The sequence below is a fragment of the Mus pahari genome, chromosome 7 (assembly GCF_900095145.1).
Source record: "Mus pahari chromosome 7, PAHARI_EIJ_v1.1, whole genome shotgun sequence".
Lineage (NCBI taxonomy): Eukaryota > Metazoa > Chordata > Mammalia > Rodentia > Muridae > Mus > Mus pahari.
Window position 1 is genome coordinate 109,777,232 of NC_034596.1, and position 18,999 is coordinate 109,796,230.

The 18,999-nt window shown below is 43.1% G+C and overlaps 1 protein-coding gene and 1 pseudogene across 4 annotated transcripts in view; one reads left to right on the plus strand and one right to left on the minus strand.

Moving 5' to 3' along the window:
• Positions 1 to 3,846: 3,846 nt before the first annotated feature.
• Wdr60 (WD repeat domain 60) overlaps positions 3,847 to 18,999 on the minus strand; it is a 49,788-nt gene continuing 34,635 nt past the window's right edge. For all 4 annotated transcript variants that reach the window (XM_029541035.1, XM_029541037.1, XM_021201733.2 and 1 more), the window contains 8 exons: positions 14,285 to 14,398; positions 14,121 to 14,182; positions 13,618 to 13,669; positions 12,001 to 12,061; positions 9,505 to 9,604; positions 9,208 to 9,339; positions 7,455 to 7,678; positions 3,847 to 4,189 (listed from right to left, as the gene is read on the minus strand). In XM_029541035.1, coding sequence (XP_029396895.1) covers positions 4,021 to 4,189; positions 7,455 to 7,678; positions 9,208 to 9,339; positions 9,505 to 9,604; positions 12,001 to 12,061; positions 13,618 to 13,669; positions 14,121 to 14,182; positions 14,285 to 14,398 — 914 coding nt within the window. In that variant the 3' untranslated portion in view covers positions 3,847 to 4,020. The remainder of the gene's footprint in view (positions 4,190 to 7,454; positions 7,679 to 9,207; positions 9,340 to 9,504; positions 9,605 to 12,000; positions 12,062 to 13,617; positions 13,670 to 14,120; positions 14,183 to 14,284; positions 14,399 to 18,999) is intronic.
• LOC110324295 lies at positions 16,592 to 17,704 on the plus strand (annotated as a pseudogene).

Genomic DNA, 18,999 nt, shown 5'->3' on the forward strand with positions numbered 1-18,999 from the left:
TCCTAAGTAAGTCCCAGACCTGACAAGACCCCTCTCCCTAACCCTAACCCTAACCTACCCTAATGCTAACCCTAAAGCTCAGCAGGAGGAAAGGCATGACTGTCTGGAGGAAGGGTAATGACTTAAGCAAAGCTGGGTGTGGTAGTGCACGCCTTTAATCCCAGCACTTGGGAGGCAGAGGCAGGCGGATTTCTGAGTTCGAGGCTAGTCTACAAAATGAGTTCCACGACAGCCAGGGCTATACAGAAAAACCCTGTCTCAAAAAGCCAAAACAAGAAAAAAATGACTTAAGCAAGAGAAAAGTGATGCTATAAACCCCAGGAAACCACTAAGAGCTGTAACTGATACATCAACATAACACACCAAGTGGAATCACTATAAACACTCAAACACTCAACTTTCTCAAGGCAAAAAAAAAAAAAAAAAGGAAACTAAAATACAGCAATAATTCTGAAAAGTCCTTTTATTCTCATCCCCTCCTTCCCTCCTACCCACAGCATTTAGTTCCATCAGGCTCCTCAGGGAGCCCAGCCTTTCTTCTAGCAGCTGAGCCCTCTCCTCACGGCATCATGCCATGCTTTATCCCTAACTGAGCTACTCCAGCATCCTCAGGGGATATTTATGTTAATTTGTTTTATTAGCAATGACCAATACTACACAGAAACCAGGGGCGGAACAGCTTAAGGAGAGGAGAACTTTATTCTGTCATTGCTTGAGAGGGCTCAATCCATTGTGGTAGTAGTGGCAGCGGTGGTGTGTGTGTGTGTGTGTGTGTGTGTGTGTGTGTGTGTGTGTGTGTTGCATGTTCATGTGTGTCAGTCTGTGTGTGGGTGGTGTAGTAGTGTGGTGTGGTGTGGTAGAGCAGTTCACATCATGGAGGGCCAGGAAGCAGAGAGAAGGCAATGCCGACCCTCATCTGGTTTGAGGGCCTCAGCCCTAGGAATAATATGGCCCATATTCCAGAGTGGGTCTTCTCCTCAGTGAATCTTTTCTGAACTACACTCATAAACACAGCCAGAGGTGTTCCTCCATTTCCTAGATGACTCTCCAGCCAGCCAAGATCACAGTAAGGATCAAACACGGCGAAGCACTCCCATGTCGAATCCACCTCATGCTCGGATTTGCTCTTCCCTCAAACTAAAACTCTAAGAATGTCTGATATACAACTGCAGGCTAGCATGGTTGTCTTCTGTGCTCCACTGTTCCAAGTGTTCTAAACAAAGTATTCAAAAAAGAAAATGTATTTTCCATATATGGCACTACTAATGCAGCTCTTCCAACCTTCATGTCCCCAGGATTCCTTCTGGTAAACTTATAATTTGGAGTGTCGAGTTATAAATGATTATAGGTGATCACTGGGTTGGATCTAATCCATAAGGGAGAGGAGCATCCCACCTCCCAGGATATACACATGCTGGCCAGGGGAAGCTGGACCATCTCCCTGAGCTGTTGTGGGATGCTCTTTGGGTTTTTGTTGTCACTGGTGGGGAGAGGCTGCAGTAAGCAGGGCAATCACACTTTGCTTTCATTCTACGAGGGTGTTGCCAACATTCAGGAGAGGGGTTGGCCGTTACTAGAGAACCCATTTCAATGAAGGGTAGAGAGGATTATACATTGGGTTGTCATCCCTAGAGAAGAGAGGCCTCTTTTCCTTCCTCTATAAAATCTTGGCACTTCTGTGTAAATCACAGGACACTCAGCTATGGAGCCTGAGAAGGAAACATTCTAACACTGTGGGAGTGGTGGCTGCAAATACTGAGAAAAGAACAGTCTCTCAACCCTGTGTACACTCATCACATGGCTCTGGGTCACAGATAATGTGCCACATCAAAACTACATAGCCGTCTAGAGAGCCACACAGCCACTAAGTGCTGGCCTTCCCTCTTGTTACAACTTTTCTGTCTATCGTCCCTCCTCCTGTGACACCGTTCAGCCTAAGCAACACTGGGGGACAAATGAATGAACAAAGGAAGAAACCAACTGAAGGTTTTTGATCTTCACCTATCCACATGGCATTGCATTCAAAATGATTCTCACACAGTGCTACACCGGGTCACACAACTCAAAAGTGCCACACAACCTGGGAGCAATTCAGAGCCAGCAAAGAGTCAGATGGAGGTGGCTGCCAACCGAGGCAATTGTCTAAGACTTGCAGACACCACGATACAGAGGAAATCCAAAGACATAAGAATACTGATTCTAACTTGAGAAGGAAACCTGTACTCAGCATCCATCTTGAACACTCTGTCCCAGTCACTGAGCCCAGGGCCTCATCTAACTCCCACATCTGTAACTGACTCATGAGTTTTATGAAGCTGCAGAGAGGAGATTCCAGTCCTTTGTTTAACACGGGTTGGCTAAACATCCACTTACTCAGTGGCTCTGTGCCAGTCACATAAACATGCCCTCTGTCGACACATTCTTACAGCCCTCCCATTCTGCCAAGCAGTGCTACACCACTGTGTTCTGCCTCTGCAGCTGCCCACTGCTCCTTGTGATTCAGTGACCAGTATGACAGTGAACAAAGACAGTGCCATCTTATGGAGAGAAACCAGCCAACTACAGCAGTACCTGACCGGGTCAGCATCTGGATGTTCCATGTATCTGTACATGCCTGCATGTATGTCCTGTGCATGTGCTTGTGTGTCATGTGCACATGTACATACTGAGACAGAACACTCTGAACTACTCTGTCCTTTTCATGATAAACGAATGAGCTCTGAGTCAACACAATGAAAAAAAGAAGCAAAGACGGATGAGATGCTAGGGGTAGTTACACAGGATGAGAAGCTGGAGGTAGTTACACAGGATGAGAAGCTGGAGGTAGTTACACAGGATGAGATGCTGGGGGTAGTTACACAAGGATTGAAAGAGAATGTCAGAGCATATGGTCTATGGGAATACGGCCATATCCCCATGGATCAGAGGCTGACAGCAGAGTTTTCCAGGCACTATCCAGGCCCAAGACATTGCAGTTCTCGCTGGAAAAGTGCAGAAAGAGCTTTAAATGTGCTGCTTGTATTCCCTACAGATCTACTGGCAGGACCCAGGCAGTTTTCCCACGAGCTCACCCTCAGACCCTCCTGTGTGGCTTGATGTGTGTGGCCTTCCAATTCAAAAACCAGCACTTGAGCCACAAGGCAATGGTATTAGGAGATGGTGAGCCATCACGAGAGGATTGGTTAGAGAGAGTGAGGGAGCACACTAGCACCCTTTGTCCATCACCTTTGCCAAGTAAGGATATGGCTGCAGTGCCATCTTGGAGGATGACAACAGCCTAAGCAGAACCTCGGACTCCTAGCCCTGGACTCCTAGCCCTGGGGTCCCAGCCTTGAACTTCTAGCGTCTCTAGCTGTAAGAAATAAAACTGTGTAAACAAAATGAAAATTGTGAACCAGTGCTTGCAAACTGTTACAACAGCATAAATCAATTAGTAAGTCCCTATTATTCCATTCTCAAAAAAATTTATTTACTTGTATTATTTCTATATGAGGATGGTTTTCACACTAAATCATACCGTGAATGTGTCTGACTCAATTCTATGAGTGCCATTGAAAGCATACCAAAAGCTGGTGTTCAAGAAAACCTTAAAAACAGAAGGCTGATGGAGGTCACCTTCAAAGTGAGCAATTTCTCTTACTTCAGATATATGTACATCATTTTATGCGTGGCTAAAAAAATAATCCATTAAAGTACTTTTTCATGGTGGACTGTTTAAAATTCAGTAATAAATGTGACAGTATTTTTAAATAGTTCCAAAAATAACTAGAAACACTCTTGGAAGAGCTTTCAAGACATCACTTGATATTCCCTTTGAAGTTTTAGTATATACTAAAATGTTCACTGTTTCCATTAAAAATAGTGATTTATTTCCTGGGAATACCAAAGTACTTTTCTTCTAAAACAAATTATGTACAGAATATACATATTCTATGTATACAAAAATCACATGAACACAGCATTAAGGGATCCATCTGTAATCAAGTCTCATGTGCCCATCATTCTCCTGACACTAAGTCTTCATTTCTGAAGAAGCAGACACAGCTGCCTATGCTCATCTACTGCTGGGGTGGTCCACCGCCTCTTCAGGTTTTGGACGTCGACCGTGCCAGAGGTCCTGGCCAACACCAGGGCCACAAAGCTACCACTGGTCTTCTCCGGTTCCCCCACGATAGTCATAGCCACAAGCCTGTAGACAAAAAAGAACATGAACTGGGAAGGCAGTATACAAGTGTGTGACTTTCTGTTACCAGAGTAAATATCTATATTCAAGAGACATATGAAAAAGAAGAGGTGGCTAAAAAATGTTAGAACAAGCTGGGCAGTGGTGGCGCATGCCTTTAATCCTAGCACTTGAGAGGCAGGGGCAGGCAGATTTCTGAGTTCAAGGCCAGCCTGGTGTACAGAGTGAGTTCCAGGACAGCCAGGGCTACACAGAGAAACCCTGCCTCAAAAAACCAAAAAAAAAAAAAAATTCTACATCTCAGGGATCTGGGGAGATCCATGAAGGCAGCTCACAGAATGTGTAGCTGCAGATGATGACTTCCACTACTTCACACGAGTGTGACATTCCCCATCTGATGCTCCTCCCTGCCCATGTGCATCAATACCTCCAACAATGGGACCTTCAAACTGCTCAACAGGCCTCCCAGTCACACGGGCAGTGGGATGATCCCTAGTGTGAGGGTTTCCCAGTATCTCAGGCCACCAATCTCAACCACAGATGAATAAATGCCAAAGCCCACAGATCCACTCTCCAGCTGAGGCCTGCCTTGAGCCCCAGGCCCTCCACAGCATTACCTCCCTGTGAGCAGCCCATCCCATCATGTGCTGACCCCTGTGTGCCCTCTGCATGCCACTGTCCTACCAAGGTGAGCAGTGACACCAACTCCACCCTTGCCTCCTCCAGTAGCTAGTCTCAGAAGTACAATCTGAAGGGAAGCCTGCCCCTCTCAGGTCCTTCCCAGACCAGCAGAAAGTGTCTGACCCTCTGCCATGGCCTCCGCAGGACTCTTGACAGACTTTCTATATGTAAAATGTGTTCATATGTGACCCACAGAGTCCCTATGCTGCACAGACTGCTCTGTAATCCCTGACTGACTGGCGGAGGACTGCTGTTCCTCTTCCTGCTTCAGTCTCCCATATACTGGGGTGATGGGCATGAGCCACCATGCTCAGATGTTGATATAATTTTTGTTTCCTTTTCTTTTGTGATGAGGTCTGGTTATGTAGTCCAAGTTGGACAGGAATTCCCTATAAGTCCAAGCTGGCCTAAAACTTGTAATCCCCCTGTCTCAGATTCTCAAGTGCTAGGATTACATACATGCCACCATAGACAGTTCTATTGATGAATATTTAGTTAGAATAATACCAATTTACCCACCACTAGAACTAAATAAATGTTATCTTTATTTATTTCAGATCTTAATATCACCTTTACATTGTATCAAATATTTCTTCTTAAACTTCATTTGAACTGATCAACCAAGGAGGGAAGAAGGTATAAAGGCGGGGATATGGGGGGTAGTGAGAAATCATGTGGAAACCTAATATAGTGGAAACTTTTTAAAAAAAATGTACATATATAAAAGAAATATAAACTGCAGTCATCAAATAAAGGGGGAGACAAAGCTCAACTAGACATGTCTTGACACCGAATAAAACCTTTAGTACCAGGAATGGGTTACATCTAATCAAGTTGTTGGCCAAAGGGGCTCCATAGAAACCCCCAAACAATCCAGACTTTTGCCAAAGCTACTAGTTGCTCTCCACAAGCTGATGGCAAGGCCCCATTGCTGAAGACAGCACCTATATAACTCACTGAACTGTAGAAGTCAAGCTGACGCCTATCTAGAGACTTCACCCCTATTGACTCCGTTTTCACGGTACTGGAAGGAACTCTACCAGAAGAGAAATATAAACACTAGCCCAGCTATAAACCTTGCAATCCATAATGGAGACCTGGCTGCAAGATATACTGATATAATAGTGGCATAAATGTGGGAGTAACCATATTACAACTGCAATTAGGACTCACTCCATGATTGGAGCCTGTCCCTGACACTGCTTAGGTAACCAAGAACCTGAAACTTCATAGGCTAGAGAGCCATGGAAAACCCACATACTACCTACCACTCTTCCAAAGGAACACAGCAAGAAAAAAACCTCCTAAAGTCATTCTGCCATACCCATAGATCAGTGTCTTGCTCAGCCACCATCAGAGAAGCTCCCTCCTGCAGTAGGTTGGAACAAATACAGAGACCACAATTGAACAATGTGCAGAGAGTTAAAGACGCTGGAACACTCAGTTCTAAGTGAGATGCCACTATCAAATCCCTCCCCTCAGGGCTTAGGGAAGCCTGTGGAAGAGGAGGCAGGAAAGTTCTAAGAGCCAGAGGGGATGGAGGACACCAAAGACACACACACAGGTCTGAAGCATGTGTGAACCCAGAGACTGTGACAGCACCCACACGACTGCACTGTCTAAGCCAGAAGAGGTTCTAGGGCTAGGAGAGGAAGCAGACACAAAACCACACAGCCGGAAGCTATCTCCAGTTTGTGTCCATTCACAGGAGGAATTATCTTTCTCTAACAAAGTGCTACAAGGTACGCAAACCACACTTAAAGTCAGGCCCATGCCCAGAAGCAGATGGAAGACACACAACAAACCTAATGGACTGCTTTGGTTTTTTGCCTTTTGTTTGGTTTCACAATACTTTATTAGGGCTTCACTCTTTTTTTTTTTTTTTTTTTTTATACCTTACGGATCTTTTGTCCCACAGGCTGTCATCTCACCTCCACATGGGCACCACAGCACATACAATTGTGCACACGCATAAATAAATAAATGTTAAGCTTTTAATCAAGGATCAATAGCAATTTACACGCTTTGAACTTCAAGTAGCAGGTTTCATTCGCACGCAGTGGGAAGGGTGCGTGGGGACTGGTGACTCCATGGCTTATGCCTCACATGTCCTGCCATCTTTGAGAAACCTGAAGGGATACACTGTAGACGGCTCATGTTGAATCTGTGAGTCATCACAGAAACTGTTTCTACCAAAATGATAGTGATGAAGAGTGCTACTCACCCAGCTACTGTGCCGTCTGATGCTAGCTATAAAACGACTGCAGGTTAAAGTGGTTTTCACAGTATTGCTTAAGGATCAGCAAGAATGAAGCCAATGTAAAATGGAATAGGATGCATATGACATGTCAGTATGGGACAACTACAGCAAAGCACACATGGATGGAGATCTTGGCAGCAAGGGGGGTGCACAACTGAGGGGGTCCAAGGACATATAGGAGCTCTGTGTATGTTTTGATTGATTTGACTACAAACTAAACCTACTGTTAAAAAGTATTTTTGACTATATAATGCATACGAATGTGTTAAATGTTAAACTTGAACCTGTGATTTAAGAAGAGAAGGATGAGGGTGGCTGGCCTGTACTCACTTATCTGGAGAGATGGGCTGCTGGGCCACAGGACCCAGGTCATTCTCAAGAAGATCCCAGACATAGATCCTAGACGCATCATCCTGGACCAGGAACACTGCAGGCCTTGTCGGGGACCACTGCAGACTAGTAACAGCGTGGCCACTGGTGCTGTTGTCCCACTGCATGACGGGCCTCTCAGACGTCAGCTGGTGCAGCCTGATGCTTCCATCTGAACAGCCAGCCTGCAATTGGGATGTGGAAACCCTGTTGTTCTTTCTTTCAGTTTCGATCCTAACACCCAGGAAAAGTTTTCAGAGCATTAGCTTTTCCTGTTTGTACAATAACATTTTGGCTTGCTCTTGCTTTCTGAATATAAAGACTTATCATTAACCTATCCTCACACTTGAAATGCCAGGGGGGGGGGAGCTACCCAGGAGTATCCCCACCAGCTCAGAGGAGAAAGGGAGAGAGGATAGGGGAAGGATGGTAGAAGAGGATGAATGGGAGAGGGACAGTGAATGGGATGTAAAGTGAAAAAGTAAATTTAATCCCAGCACTTAGGAGGCAGAGGCAGGCAGATTTCTGAGGCCTACAAAGTGAGTTCCAGGACAGCCAGGGCTATACAGAGAAACCCTGTCTCGAAGAAAAAAAAATTTTTTTTTAAATTTAAAAAACCTATCCTCCTCACAGAGAGTGAGTGCACGACCTGGAAACAGACACCAGCCCCCTTGTCCTCACAAACAGTGAGGTGAGCAACCATGAGCACTCACTGTGGACCAGACAGCAACTGTCAGTGTGCCCAATGGAAATGTAAACACTTGTTTAAAAGTTGAGTGTCACTGACTGCTGCACAGGTGCGAGCCTGGCTCCACAGGTGCAGTGTCACCTTTTTAAACAGTTGTTTCTCTAGTGACAGCATGTCATAAAACAAAACTTAGGTGGTTTAGTGAAAGATCAAATTATTAACCTAGAAAAAGAAGATTAATTCTTCCTTGCTCTTTAATCCTTCCCATACTCAAAAAAAGATACACTTGTATAAAATTCTGAGACGATAAATAATATATATTCAACTAGAATCAAATTCTAAAGCAAAATACCAACAGAGACACATTTTAAACTTTAATTTCATATAAATAACAAAATCATACTGGAAAGAGGGGCAAGAGTGAAGCTGAATAATCTCTGAACACAATGTCTGGGTGTGCAACTTAACTCAGACACAAGCAGTGTCTTGGATACTGAAAACTGGCTTCTCTGCATCTGCACAAGGGGTTAAACTATCCATGCTGAGACTGCACACTTAGGCAGCCGGTAAACCATTGCTATGGTCTGAATCAAGTTTGTCCCCACTGACTCATGTGCTAGAGACTTAGTCCTCAACATAACAGTGTTGAGAGGCAGTGTGACATTTATGGGATGAATCAAGTGAAAGGTAATTAGGTCAGGGGCTTGTGGTCTCAGAAAGGAATGATGACTGTTTTGTGGGACTGGGTTAGTTGCCATGAGAGCCGGTTGACCATGGGTATCTTCCTTTCAAATCCCAAGTATCCTGCAACTAAACAAAGCATTTCTTAAGAGAGTTAAATTTCTGAGTCAATTTGATTTAGTTTTTGTTAATAATACCCTGTGTCTCATTTTTAGATCACTGAGGTCCAACTAATGAGTAGTTTGTAGACTACTAAGAGACCATAACTTTCTAAATTTTCTACTGAATTACAAGGTTATGTTGCCCCAAAAGGTAAATAATTTAACCAAAAAGTGACTTTCTTACCAAGAATACTGTTTCTTCAAATGGTGAAAAATCAATCACGTTAACTTTTATTGGTCTGACACCGTGTTGCTCAGGTTTGAACACCTTGGGAGATACTCTCCAATCTTGCCTGGTACTGTGGCTTATAAGTCCCTAATTATTACAAGAACACCAAAAATAGCCAAAGATTAGACACAAGACTGGACAACACAATATTCAAGAAATACGTTTCAGATATTATAACAAAAGCAAACAGTAAGTTAAGTTATTTATCAGGTAGCTCTAGGTAGAAAGGATGAAATGTAAGCCACTACTAACCATGTCGGTGCCAACAACAAAGTGATTAGGATCTGAAGGCAGGAATTTGACACTCAGTGTTTGTGTGGACCCCCACAGTTCACTATCTTTATGAGAAAGACTGAAAAATAAATAGCAGAGATGAACACATGGCCTTTACAAAATGACAAGCCACTCCTATCAGGCTCCCTCCAATGAAAAGCTGCTCCAATCAGGCCTCCAATGAGGAGTCGTGCCTATTAGGCTGCCTCCAAAGAGGAGCCGCTCCTATCAGGCTGCCTCCATGGTTTCAGTTATTCTGCATCCTATTCCTTTCTCTGGTATCACACACTTGATCGGTTCTGCAGATCCACCATTTTGTTACTGACTCTTCTATCAACCATGTTGAATCTATTATCTAACCACTCATTGGTGGAAATTTTAGAAATTACAATATTGCTTCTAAACGTGTTTTTTAGATTGTGCAATTGCCAAGAGGTCTGATACGGAGACAAGGTGAGTCTGTACTAACCAATGAGTTCCACTCTGATGACAGTTCTTACAAGGTGCACCACTTCCCCTTGCTTCTGGCAGGTGAGCATGTGAACTCATCTTTTGCAGATGTCTTGCTGAAATTCCATAACCTCCAGCTTTCCACCAGGCAGTTGCCCTTATGTCTCAAGGTCCCTGGGAATCTGATGTTCACATCCCAAACTTGCAGGTTCCTGAGCCCACATCTAGCTTGAGGTTTCAAGTTCTTCCAAGTACCCATTTTCCCTCAACTGGGGTGAAACTTGCTAAATTTTTCTCACACTAAAGGGACAGTGAATTCTAGAGTCCTGTTCAGGGGTCTCAGTTTTAGGTCTACAACTGGGGCAAGCCCAACATATCTAAGATTGTACAGGGCTTGAGCCACAATTTACTGTAAAGGCCTCATAATCTGGCTGAACACCAAGTTTCCACTTCTACTCTTCAATTCACATCTGATTCTCCACACCCATGCTGTTTTTCATACAGGCTGCTACAGTGGTCTCTAAATTGATTTCCTTGACTCCAATCTCCCTTACTGTATTCCAAACTCATGTTTTTCCAAGTTGATTATCCTATATAACAAAAATAACATTCCACTTTTTCAGAGTAAGACCCTTTGTCTAGACTGCCATCACAGAAGCAGACTAGGCAAGACCAGCCCCAACTCCCATGTTCTCAACATCACACTGGCAGGTATCTCAAAATACAAGCACATTTTGCCTTAGAACCATGACTACTTTACCAAGAGCAAGCTTTAACCTTTTAAGCACCAACCCCAGTTATTATGGCTTAGTCAATGTTCTATTACTGTAAGGAGAAATCATGACCACGGCAACACTTATTAAAGGGAGCTTTTAACTGGAGGCTCACTTACAGTATTAAAAGATTAGTGCATGATCATCATGGAAGGAAGCAGACAGACATGATGGTGAAGCAGTAACTCAGATCTTTACATCCTGATTCATAGACAGCAAGGTAGAGAGAAAGACACTGGGCCTGGCATGGGCTTCTATAATCTCAGAGCCTACTCCTAGTGATTTAACATTCAAGTAAATGAGCCTATGGGGGAGTTATTCTTATTCCAACTACCATAAATCACTTTCTCAAAAAGTTCCCATTTCATTCTAGATCTAACTAATCCCCTTCCTCAGGCTCCCACATGTCTGTGTCCATACTACCAACACATCATTCTCATAACGACACACAGAAGGGCTGTTCTTCTTCAGTGGCATGCTTGCTGGATCACTGAGGACAAAATGGCTACTGGGCCCAGGACATCCGTAGTCCACAACTGGCAGAAGAGGAGACAAAGACCTATGTCTTTGTCATATGTCAGTATGGGCTGCCACCCCTATTTACCCCAGGTAGGGGAGGCTACTAAGTTAGGACTCTCGTTATAATACAGTCTGCCTCTGCTCCTCCTTTCCCACAGATCTTGCAAAAACACAGCTATGAGTTTTGAGAGAAAACATGGCATCAAATACATTAGCTATTTCACTTTGAAGATTATATAATTAAGTCCTGCAAGAGTATACTGTTAATTTTTGGAGGAAATTACAATTAAAAAATAAATACAATACATGATATGAAGTGAGAAGTCTACAGTAGAGAGAAGAGTCTTACAGAAGCCCAGCAAATGTGTGACACACCTGAAGGCATTAGAATAGTAGCAACTAGCTGCATATGTAGATGAGGATGGCCTAGTTGGTCATCAATGGGAGAGAGGCCCTTGGCCCTGTGAAGGCTCTATGCCCCAATATAGGGGAATGCCAGGACCAGGAATGGGAGTGAGTGGGTTGGGAAGCAGGGATAGAGGGGAGGGGATAGGGGATTTTCGGAGGGGAAACTAGGAAAGGGGATAACATTTGAAATGTAAATAAAGAAAATATCTAATAAAAAAAAAAAGAAAGAAATTGGGTCCTCATTGCAAAAACAGAGCATGCATTTAACAGGAAGTAAAGTCTTTCTGGGATGAGGGAGATGTTTAATCCCCAGAGGGAGTCTCACCTGTTGCCCAACTGGATTACAGTACTGTGTACCAACTTGATCCTCCCTCCAGGTATCAGACCTAGAATCAGACAAACCACAAATATGCACATCTTTTAATGTAAGCTAAATCAAAACCTATCTACAGTTGCCTGGATTCATTCTTCTTTATTTAAGTATCTATAACCAGAAGGAATGCCAAAATATAAATGACAAGCAGAACTCCCTCTAAATCTAGTTGAGGTACCTATGCCTTGGCTAAAGAGGAGAGTCAAGAATTTGTAGGTTATCATCAGAAATCCGTCGGGCCATGATCCAGATACCCCCACGTTTTCAGACTGGTAAGAATAGCAGGTAACATATGTACTGAATAATAAGTTAAAATGCCAAACCCAGTGCTGTAGATACCCAAGACACCTGTCATTCAAAGCCATCCTTGGAAACATTCCAGGTTTTGCTGAATGGCCACTAGTGTCCCAAACTCCTTCAGTCTCAGTTTGTCTTCATCAGCTTCTCTAACTTCTGCTCCAACACCACAGCACTCCAGCTCCCAGGCCTGGCTTTATTTCCCATTCCTTCCTTTGCTCTTCTCAAATTCCCTGCTAAATGTCTATCCCAATGCTATTCTCCCTTTGATATATTACTACAAAGGGAAGAATTAGGGATTTATATATGTTAAAACCCAAATACTAGGCAAGATACTATCCAGAACCATGAGTGCAGTTGAATTAAAAGCATGTAGGAATATATTCAACTCACTGCGAGAAAGAAAGGACAGCTTCAAGCACACTGCATGGCCTGTGTCTTATAACTGTCACACAGTACTGATGCTATCACAGAGGTGACACATCTACAGATCAGGCTAGCCTGGTCTCAACCACAGCCACAGTAAACCTGATTTGAATGGAACTTCAATAAGAAGTGACCAGCATTTGCTTGGTGAGGAGCCTTCTTCTGAATCTGGAGACCTGGAGCAAGGCTGTGTAACTCTTGGGGACATGAATAAGATGAGAGGAGAATTTGCCATTAGAGAATTAGAGTAAGGATTAGGAATTCAGATTAAGAAAGCTGACAAAATAGACCACAGGATCTAATGGGACTGAATCGTCTGAGGCCTCTTGGAACTGAAAGCCATACTAAGTGGTCTGGAAACAGAAAACCAAGGGAGACCCTAGTGTGTTTCCACATCTCTCTTGCTCTACATGGGAGCATTCCTATTCCCATTCCCACTGTGGGTGGCCTGAGGACAGTCACACTTAGTGCACTCACGTGCACTGGGTAAATCCAAAGCCACAGAAGAAAGCTCCAAATGAAGGAGGACTTCTGCCATGGAAACCTAAAGTATACTGAAAAAGAAAGAAGACAGCCGCCTTGAGGTATGACACATGGCAGAACGAATGCCAGTCTTGAGCAGAGCCTATGACGCCTACAGAAAGGAAGATGGAGTTAGATGTCATTCAATTGCTCCAGCTAATGAGATGTTCATCCAATAGCTGATAAAGTATACAACATACAACTCTGACTTCCATTTTTTTTCAGGTTGCCAATTACTTATTTTTCAAAGAGGGTGTTTGTATCTTTAATCTCTAATCATTTTAGCAAACAATAATCAATATTAACTTTTACTTCAATAGTTACCTAAATCACTCATTGAACCTGAGATATCTGCTTTTGGTAATTCAACAACCACCTAAAAACAGAATATTGAAAAAAATGAATACTGGTACAGTTTATAACTATGAAACAATCTATACAAGGCATAGCTTTAATAAAATAACATGCTATATTAGATCCTAAAATATATAACTGCTTCATAAAAAAAGACTAACCATCTGCTTTAGAACTAGTAACTTAAATTTATTCATTCTTTTATCTTAGTATTCTCCCCTCTCAGTAACCTCATTTGTAGCTGTCTGTACAAGTCCTAACATCATCTAGCACTGATGTCTTGTTATAATCTTCCTTACAAATTCCCAAAGGTCAAAGGCCAGGGAACTTCATACCTCTTCACAGAACAGAGGGCTTACTGCCTTGTGATTGTGTTCTGTCTCTGACCCATTCCCCAGAACAGGTGCATCCTCCTCCCCTGTGGGTTCACTCAGCTGAATGGATGGCTGTGTGACCCCACAATTCCTACTTACCCACACATTGAGAACCCCAGTCTCATCCAGGGAAGCAATATGAAATGACAAGCCTGCCATTTCTAATGAAAGCAGAAACAAAATGAAGAACAGTGGCTTTAGTAAGTACAATGCTTTGCATCACTAATGCAGAAGGGATTTCATGGGTGTGAGGGATCTCGTACCTTCTTGAGTAGAAAAGGGTGAAAGCACGAAGCTCTGTTTTTTGTAGGCAGATGTAATAACCGGCTCTATGGCTTGAAGAGGGCTTCTGTGGTTCACCGATGTGAGGATTCCATCTACGGATGAAAGAGCCACACTACCCACTGTCAGTCTCACATCTTAGCAATGAAATCAGCATTATACGTAAAAAGATATAGGGATGCTTCCAGGTCTAAAGACCTGAATCTCTCTATATACCTCTCTCCTTAAGTCACGAGACTAACGTAGGCCATACATCAAGATCCATGACCATGATTTTCAGCATCTCTAGCAAATATAAACTACAACCTCAAAACACTTGTAAGAGGAAAAACAAGAAATGAATAACAAAGCTTGTGTCATAACAAAACTATTACATCACTGAGGAAATACATGTACAGGGTTAGGAAGGAAGTCAAAATACTCCATGACCAAGAGCAATGACAATGAGAAACTTAAGCAGGCACTCCAGAAAGAGAGGACATGATTCTGGAGCCAGAATCCTCCAAAAAGGCTAGGAAAAGAGGGGCATACAAGAGGGACTTCAGGAAGTGCTGCTCACGGGCAACTGATAAGGGTAAAGAATAGCAAGGCCTGAGAACACAGCAGTGCCAGCCAGATCATGAGACCAAGCTCTCTTCAACAGGACAGCCACTATCAGAAGTACTGCCGCCCACAAATGGATAGAAAGAGCTGCCTACAGAATGTCTTGGAGTTGGAGATTCAAATCCCATATACAGCTATAGCCGGAAGAAATTAAAGAAACTAAAGCACTCTCAGGTGTGACTATTCTCCCACTGCCCCACCCCATCCACAAAGCACAAGATGGTGGTCCAACAGAATGAAATCTCTTTTAGACTGCTTTTAGAAATGTACTTAAACAACAAACAAAAAATACCTGAAATCAAACCCCACTTAGAAATTGAAAAAAAAAAAAAAAAAAAAAAAAAGAGTTGTATTGAACTTAGGAAAAAGCAAATGAAAACACAATGAAGAGACATTACAGAGCTCCCAAGGGGGAAATTCCCTCGGGATGTGAAGGATCCACACGTAAGAGTCAGTCCCCCTCTCCTTGCAGAAGCTCCACAGTTTCACACTCCAGAGTTCTGCTCATGATATTTAGATAGCAAAAGGGAACACAGGGAGTATTTTCATAGAGCACTCTATGTGCAGTCAGACAACCCCCTGTACTCATTGGTGGATCCAACAGCCATGACTAGAAATATGGGGAAGAACAACTGTCCTGTGCTGCGCATGTACAGACTTTTCCTGTTGTTCCCTCAACCCTGGGCATAGCAGCTACTCACACTTCATACACAGTCATCTAGAGATGACATCACCTACAAAGACAACATGCCTGAGTTATATCAAGTGCAGCATACTAGCTACTCACACATCATACAGTCTTCTAGAAATGATGTCAACTACAGAGTGAACATGCCTGAGCAAGTGCTGTATGTATCACTTTATAGAAAAGAAGTGAGAGGAGGCCACACCAGTCTCCTGCCAAAATCATGTATGGTTTAGCAATTTAGAGCTTTGAAAACAATGCTAGATTCATGTGAAAATTAGCAGTTGGAAAATGCCACGTTTTAAAAGGTATTCTTTGGGTCATGTGATGGTTAGTGTTAACTGTCAACAATCTACAGTCACTGGAGAGTCTCAATGAAGATGACCTAGGTCAGACTGGCCTGTGGGGGGCTGTCTTGATTACCAGCCTGAAGACCCAGCCTGAAGAAAGTAAGTACCATTTGCTGAGCTGAGCCCTACACTTTAGGTGAGATTAGACTGAGCTGAGGCATGCATCTGTTGCTCTCTTCTTCTGACTTTAGACATTGTGTAACCAGTTCCGGCCACTGTGGCTTCCCTGCTACGGTGGCCTATAACCTGGATTGTGAGCCAAATAAGAACTTTCTTCTTTAATATGTATTTCTTGGGGTATTTTATTACAGCAAGAGTAAAGAAAACTTAGAGCCCGAGTCATATAACAAATTTTATATGTTCTTTTCTCTGTTTGAAAGAAGTTAGCTTTTATAATAGCATCAAAATCCATATGGCACCTGCCACTGCAAATACTTTCCATAGGAACAGTGTCTCCCCAAAAGGGCAAAAGTTGGTTAGTACAGAAATAAAAAGTAGCTTGCTCATTTTATGTGTAAAGCACAGATATAAATATAGTACAGAGAGAAGAAACCTATCAGTGATGGTAAAAGTGCTTGAAGAGGTACTTTAAAAAACACTTAGTTCATTGAACTCGAGTTGGAAGAGGCGAGTCCCGTCTCAAAATAGAGGGCCATGATCCAAAGGAACCTGAGCAGCTGAGGAAGCTGTTTATTGGTGGGCTGAGCTTTGAAACCACAGATGATAGCTTAAGAGAACATTTTGAGAAATGGGGCACACTTATAGACTGTGTGGTAATGAGAGATCCCCAAACAAAAACGTTCCAGAGGCTTTGGTTTTGTGACCTACTCTTGTGTTGAAAGAGGTGGATGCTGCAATGTGTGCTCAGTCACACAAGGTTGATGGGCGTGCGGTGGAACCAAAGAGAGCTGTTTCTAGAGAGGATTCTGTAAAGCCTGGTGCCCATTTAACGGTGAAGAAAATTTTTGTTGGTGGTATTAAAGAGGATACGGAAGAGTATAACCTGAGAGACTACTTTGAAAAGTGTGGCAAGATTGAAACCATAGAGGTTATGGAAGACAGGCAGAGTGGGAAAAAGAGAGGATNTGCTTTTGTAACTTTTGATGATCATGACACAGTTGATAAAATTGCTGTTCAGAAATAACACACTATTGATGGGCATAATTGTGAAGTGAAAAAGGCCCTTTCTAAACAAGATGCAGTCTGCTGGACCCCAGAGAGGTCGTGGAGGTGGATCTGGCAGCTTTATGGGACGTGGAGGAAACTTTGGAGGTGGTGGANGAAACTTTGGTGGAAGAGGTGGCTATGGTGGTGGAGGTGGTGGCAGCAGAGGTAGTTATGGAGGTGGTGATGGTGGATGTAATGGATTTGGAGGTGATGGTGGCAGCTGTGGTGGTGGTCCTGGTTAGAGTAGTAGAGGAGGTTATAGAGGTGGTGGACCAGGATATGGAAACCAGGGTGGAGGATATGGTGGTGGTGGAGGAGGATATGATGGTTACAATGAAGGAGGAAATTTTGGTGGAGGTAACTATGGTGGTGGTGGAAACNATAATGACTTTGGAAATTATAGTGGACAGCAACAATCAAATTATGGACCCATGAAGGNGGGCAGTTTTGGTGGAAGAAGCTCAGGCAGTCCCTATGGTGGTGGCTATGGATCTGGAGGTGTAAGTGGTGGATATGGTAGCAGAAAGTTTTAAAATAAAACAGAAACGGCTACAGTTCTTAGCAGGAGAGAGAGCGAGGAGTTGTCAGAAAAGCTGCAGGTTACTTTGAGACAGTCATCCCAAACGCATTAGAGGAACTGTAAAAATCTGCCACAGAAGGAACGATGATCCATAGTCAGAAAAGTTACTGCAGCTTAAACAGGAAACCCTTCTTGTTCAGGACTGTCATAGCCACAGTTTGCAAACAGCATATTTGTGAAAAAAAAAAAAACACTTAGTTAAAAGAGAAGAACACAGAATAGGAGAAACACTCACAAAATCCTTACCTCATAAAAATCTTTTATCAATAACTCAGCTACCAGAAAACAAGGATTTTAAGATGGGACAAAGACCTTAACCAAAGAAGACACACAAATGGCATCTGAGCATACAGAAAGACAAGTCTGCTCCAAGTGTCACCATAAGGAGTCACTTCAACCAACTACAATGACCCAACCCTACATCACTGGTCATACTGAAGGCTGTTGAGGACACTGAGTAGCAGCAGGTGCCACTGACTGCTTGTAGGAATGCAGATGGTGCGGCCACTTTCTAAAGCAGTCCATAATTTTTCACTGAGCAATCCAGGAATCTGGTACTTTAGTTGACTTGGTGGCTTTCCATGTTGCTCTGACAAAACAATTGATAAATGTAACTTAAGAAAGGATTAGTTTGGCACACTTTCCCTGATGTGAGTCCATCATCACAGCTTCAGGGAAGCCGTGGCAGGCAGCAGGGGTTCTTGCACATGGGGCCTGTGATGGCTATTGGATGACATGTGCAGTCAGGGAGCAGAGAGAGAACACTATTCTCTCATATATACAATACAACGGATGATAGCATCTAGTCTTTCCATCTTAACCAACAAGATGATCTCTCACAGACAGGCCCAGAGGCTAACCTGATCTGGTAATCCCTATTTAGCATGCCTCCAGGATTATCTCAAAAGTAATTCTAGATCCTGTCAAGTTCAAAATCAGTATTAGCCATTATATTTGCTATTTACCCAGAAGAGATAAAAACAAGTTCACACAATAACCTGTACACAAATTATAAAATTACTCTTTCAAGAAGTAAACTGATAAACTGGGCAATGGTGGTACGTGCCGTAATCCCAGCACTTGGGAGGCAGAGGCAGGCAAATTTCTGAGTTTAAGGCCAGCCTGGTCTACAGAGTGAGTTCCCAGACAGGCAGGGCTACACAGAGAAACAGAAGAAGAAACAAGACGCAAGAAATAAGAAGAAAGAAGAAGAAAGAAGAAGAAAGAAGAAGAAGAAGAAAGAAGAAGAAGAAGAAGAAGAAGAAGAAGAAGAAGAAGAAGAAGAAGAAGAAGAAGAAGAAGAAGAAGAAG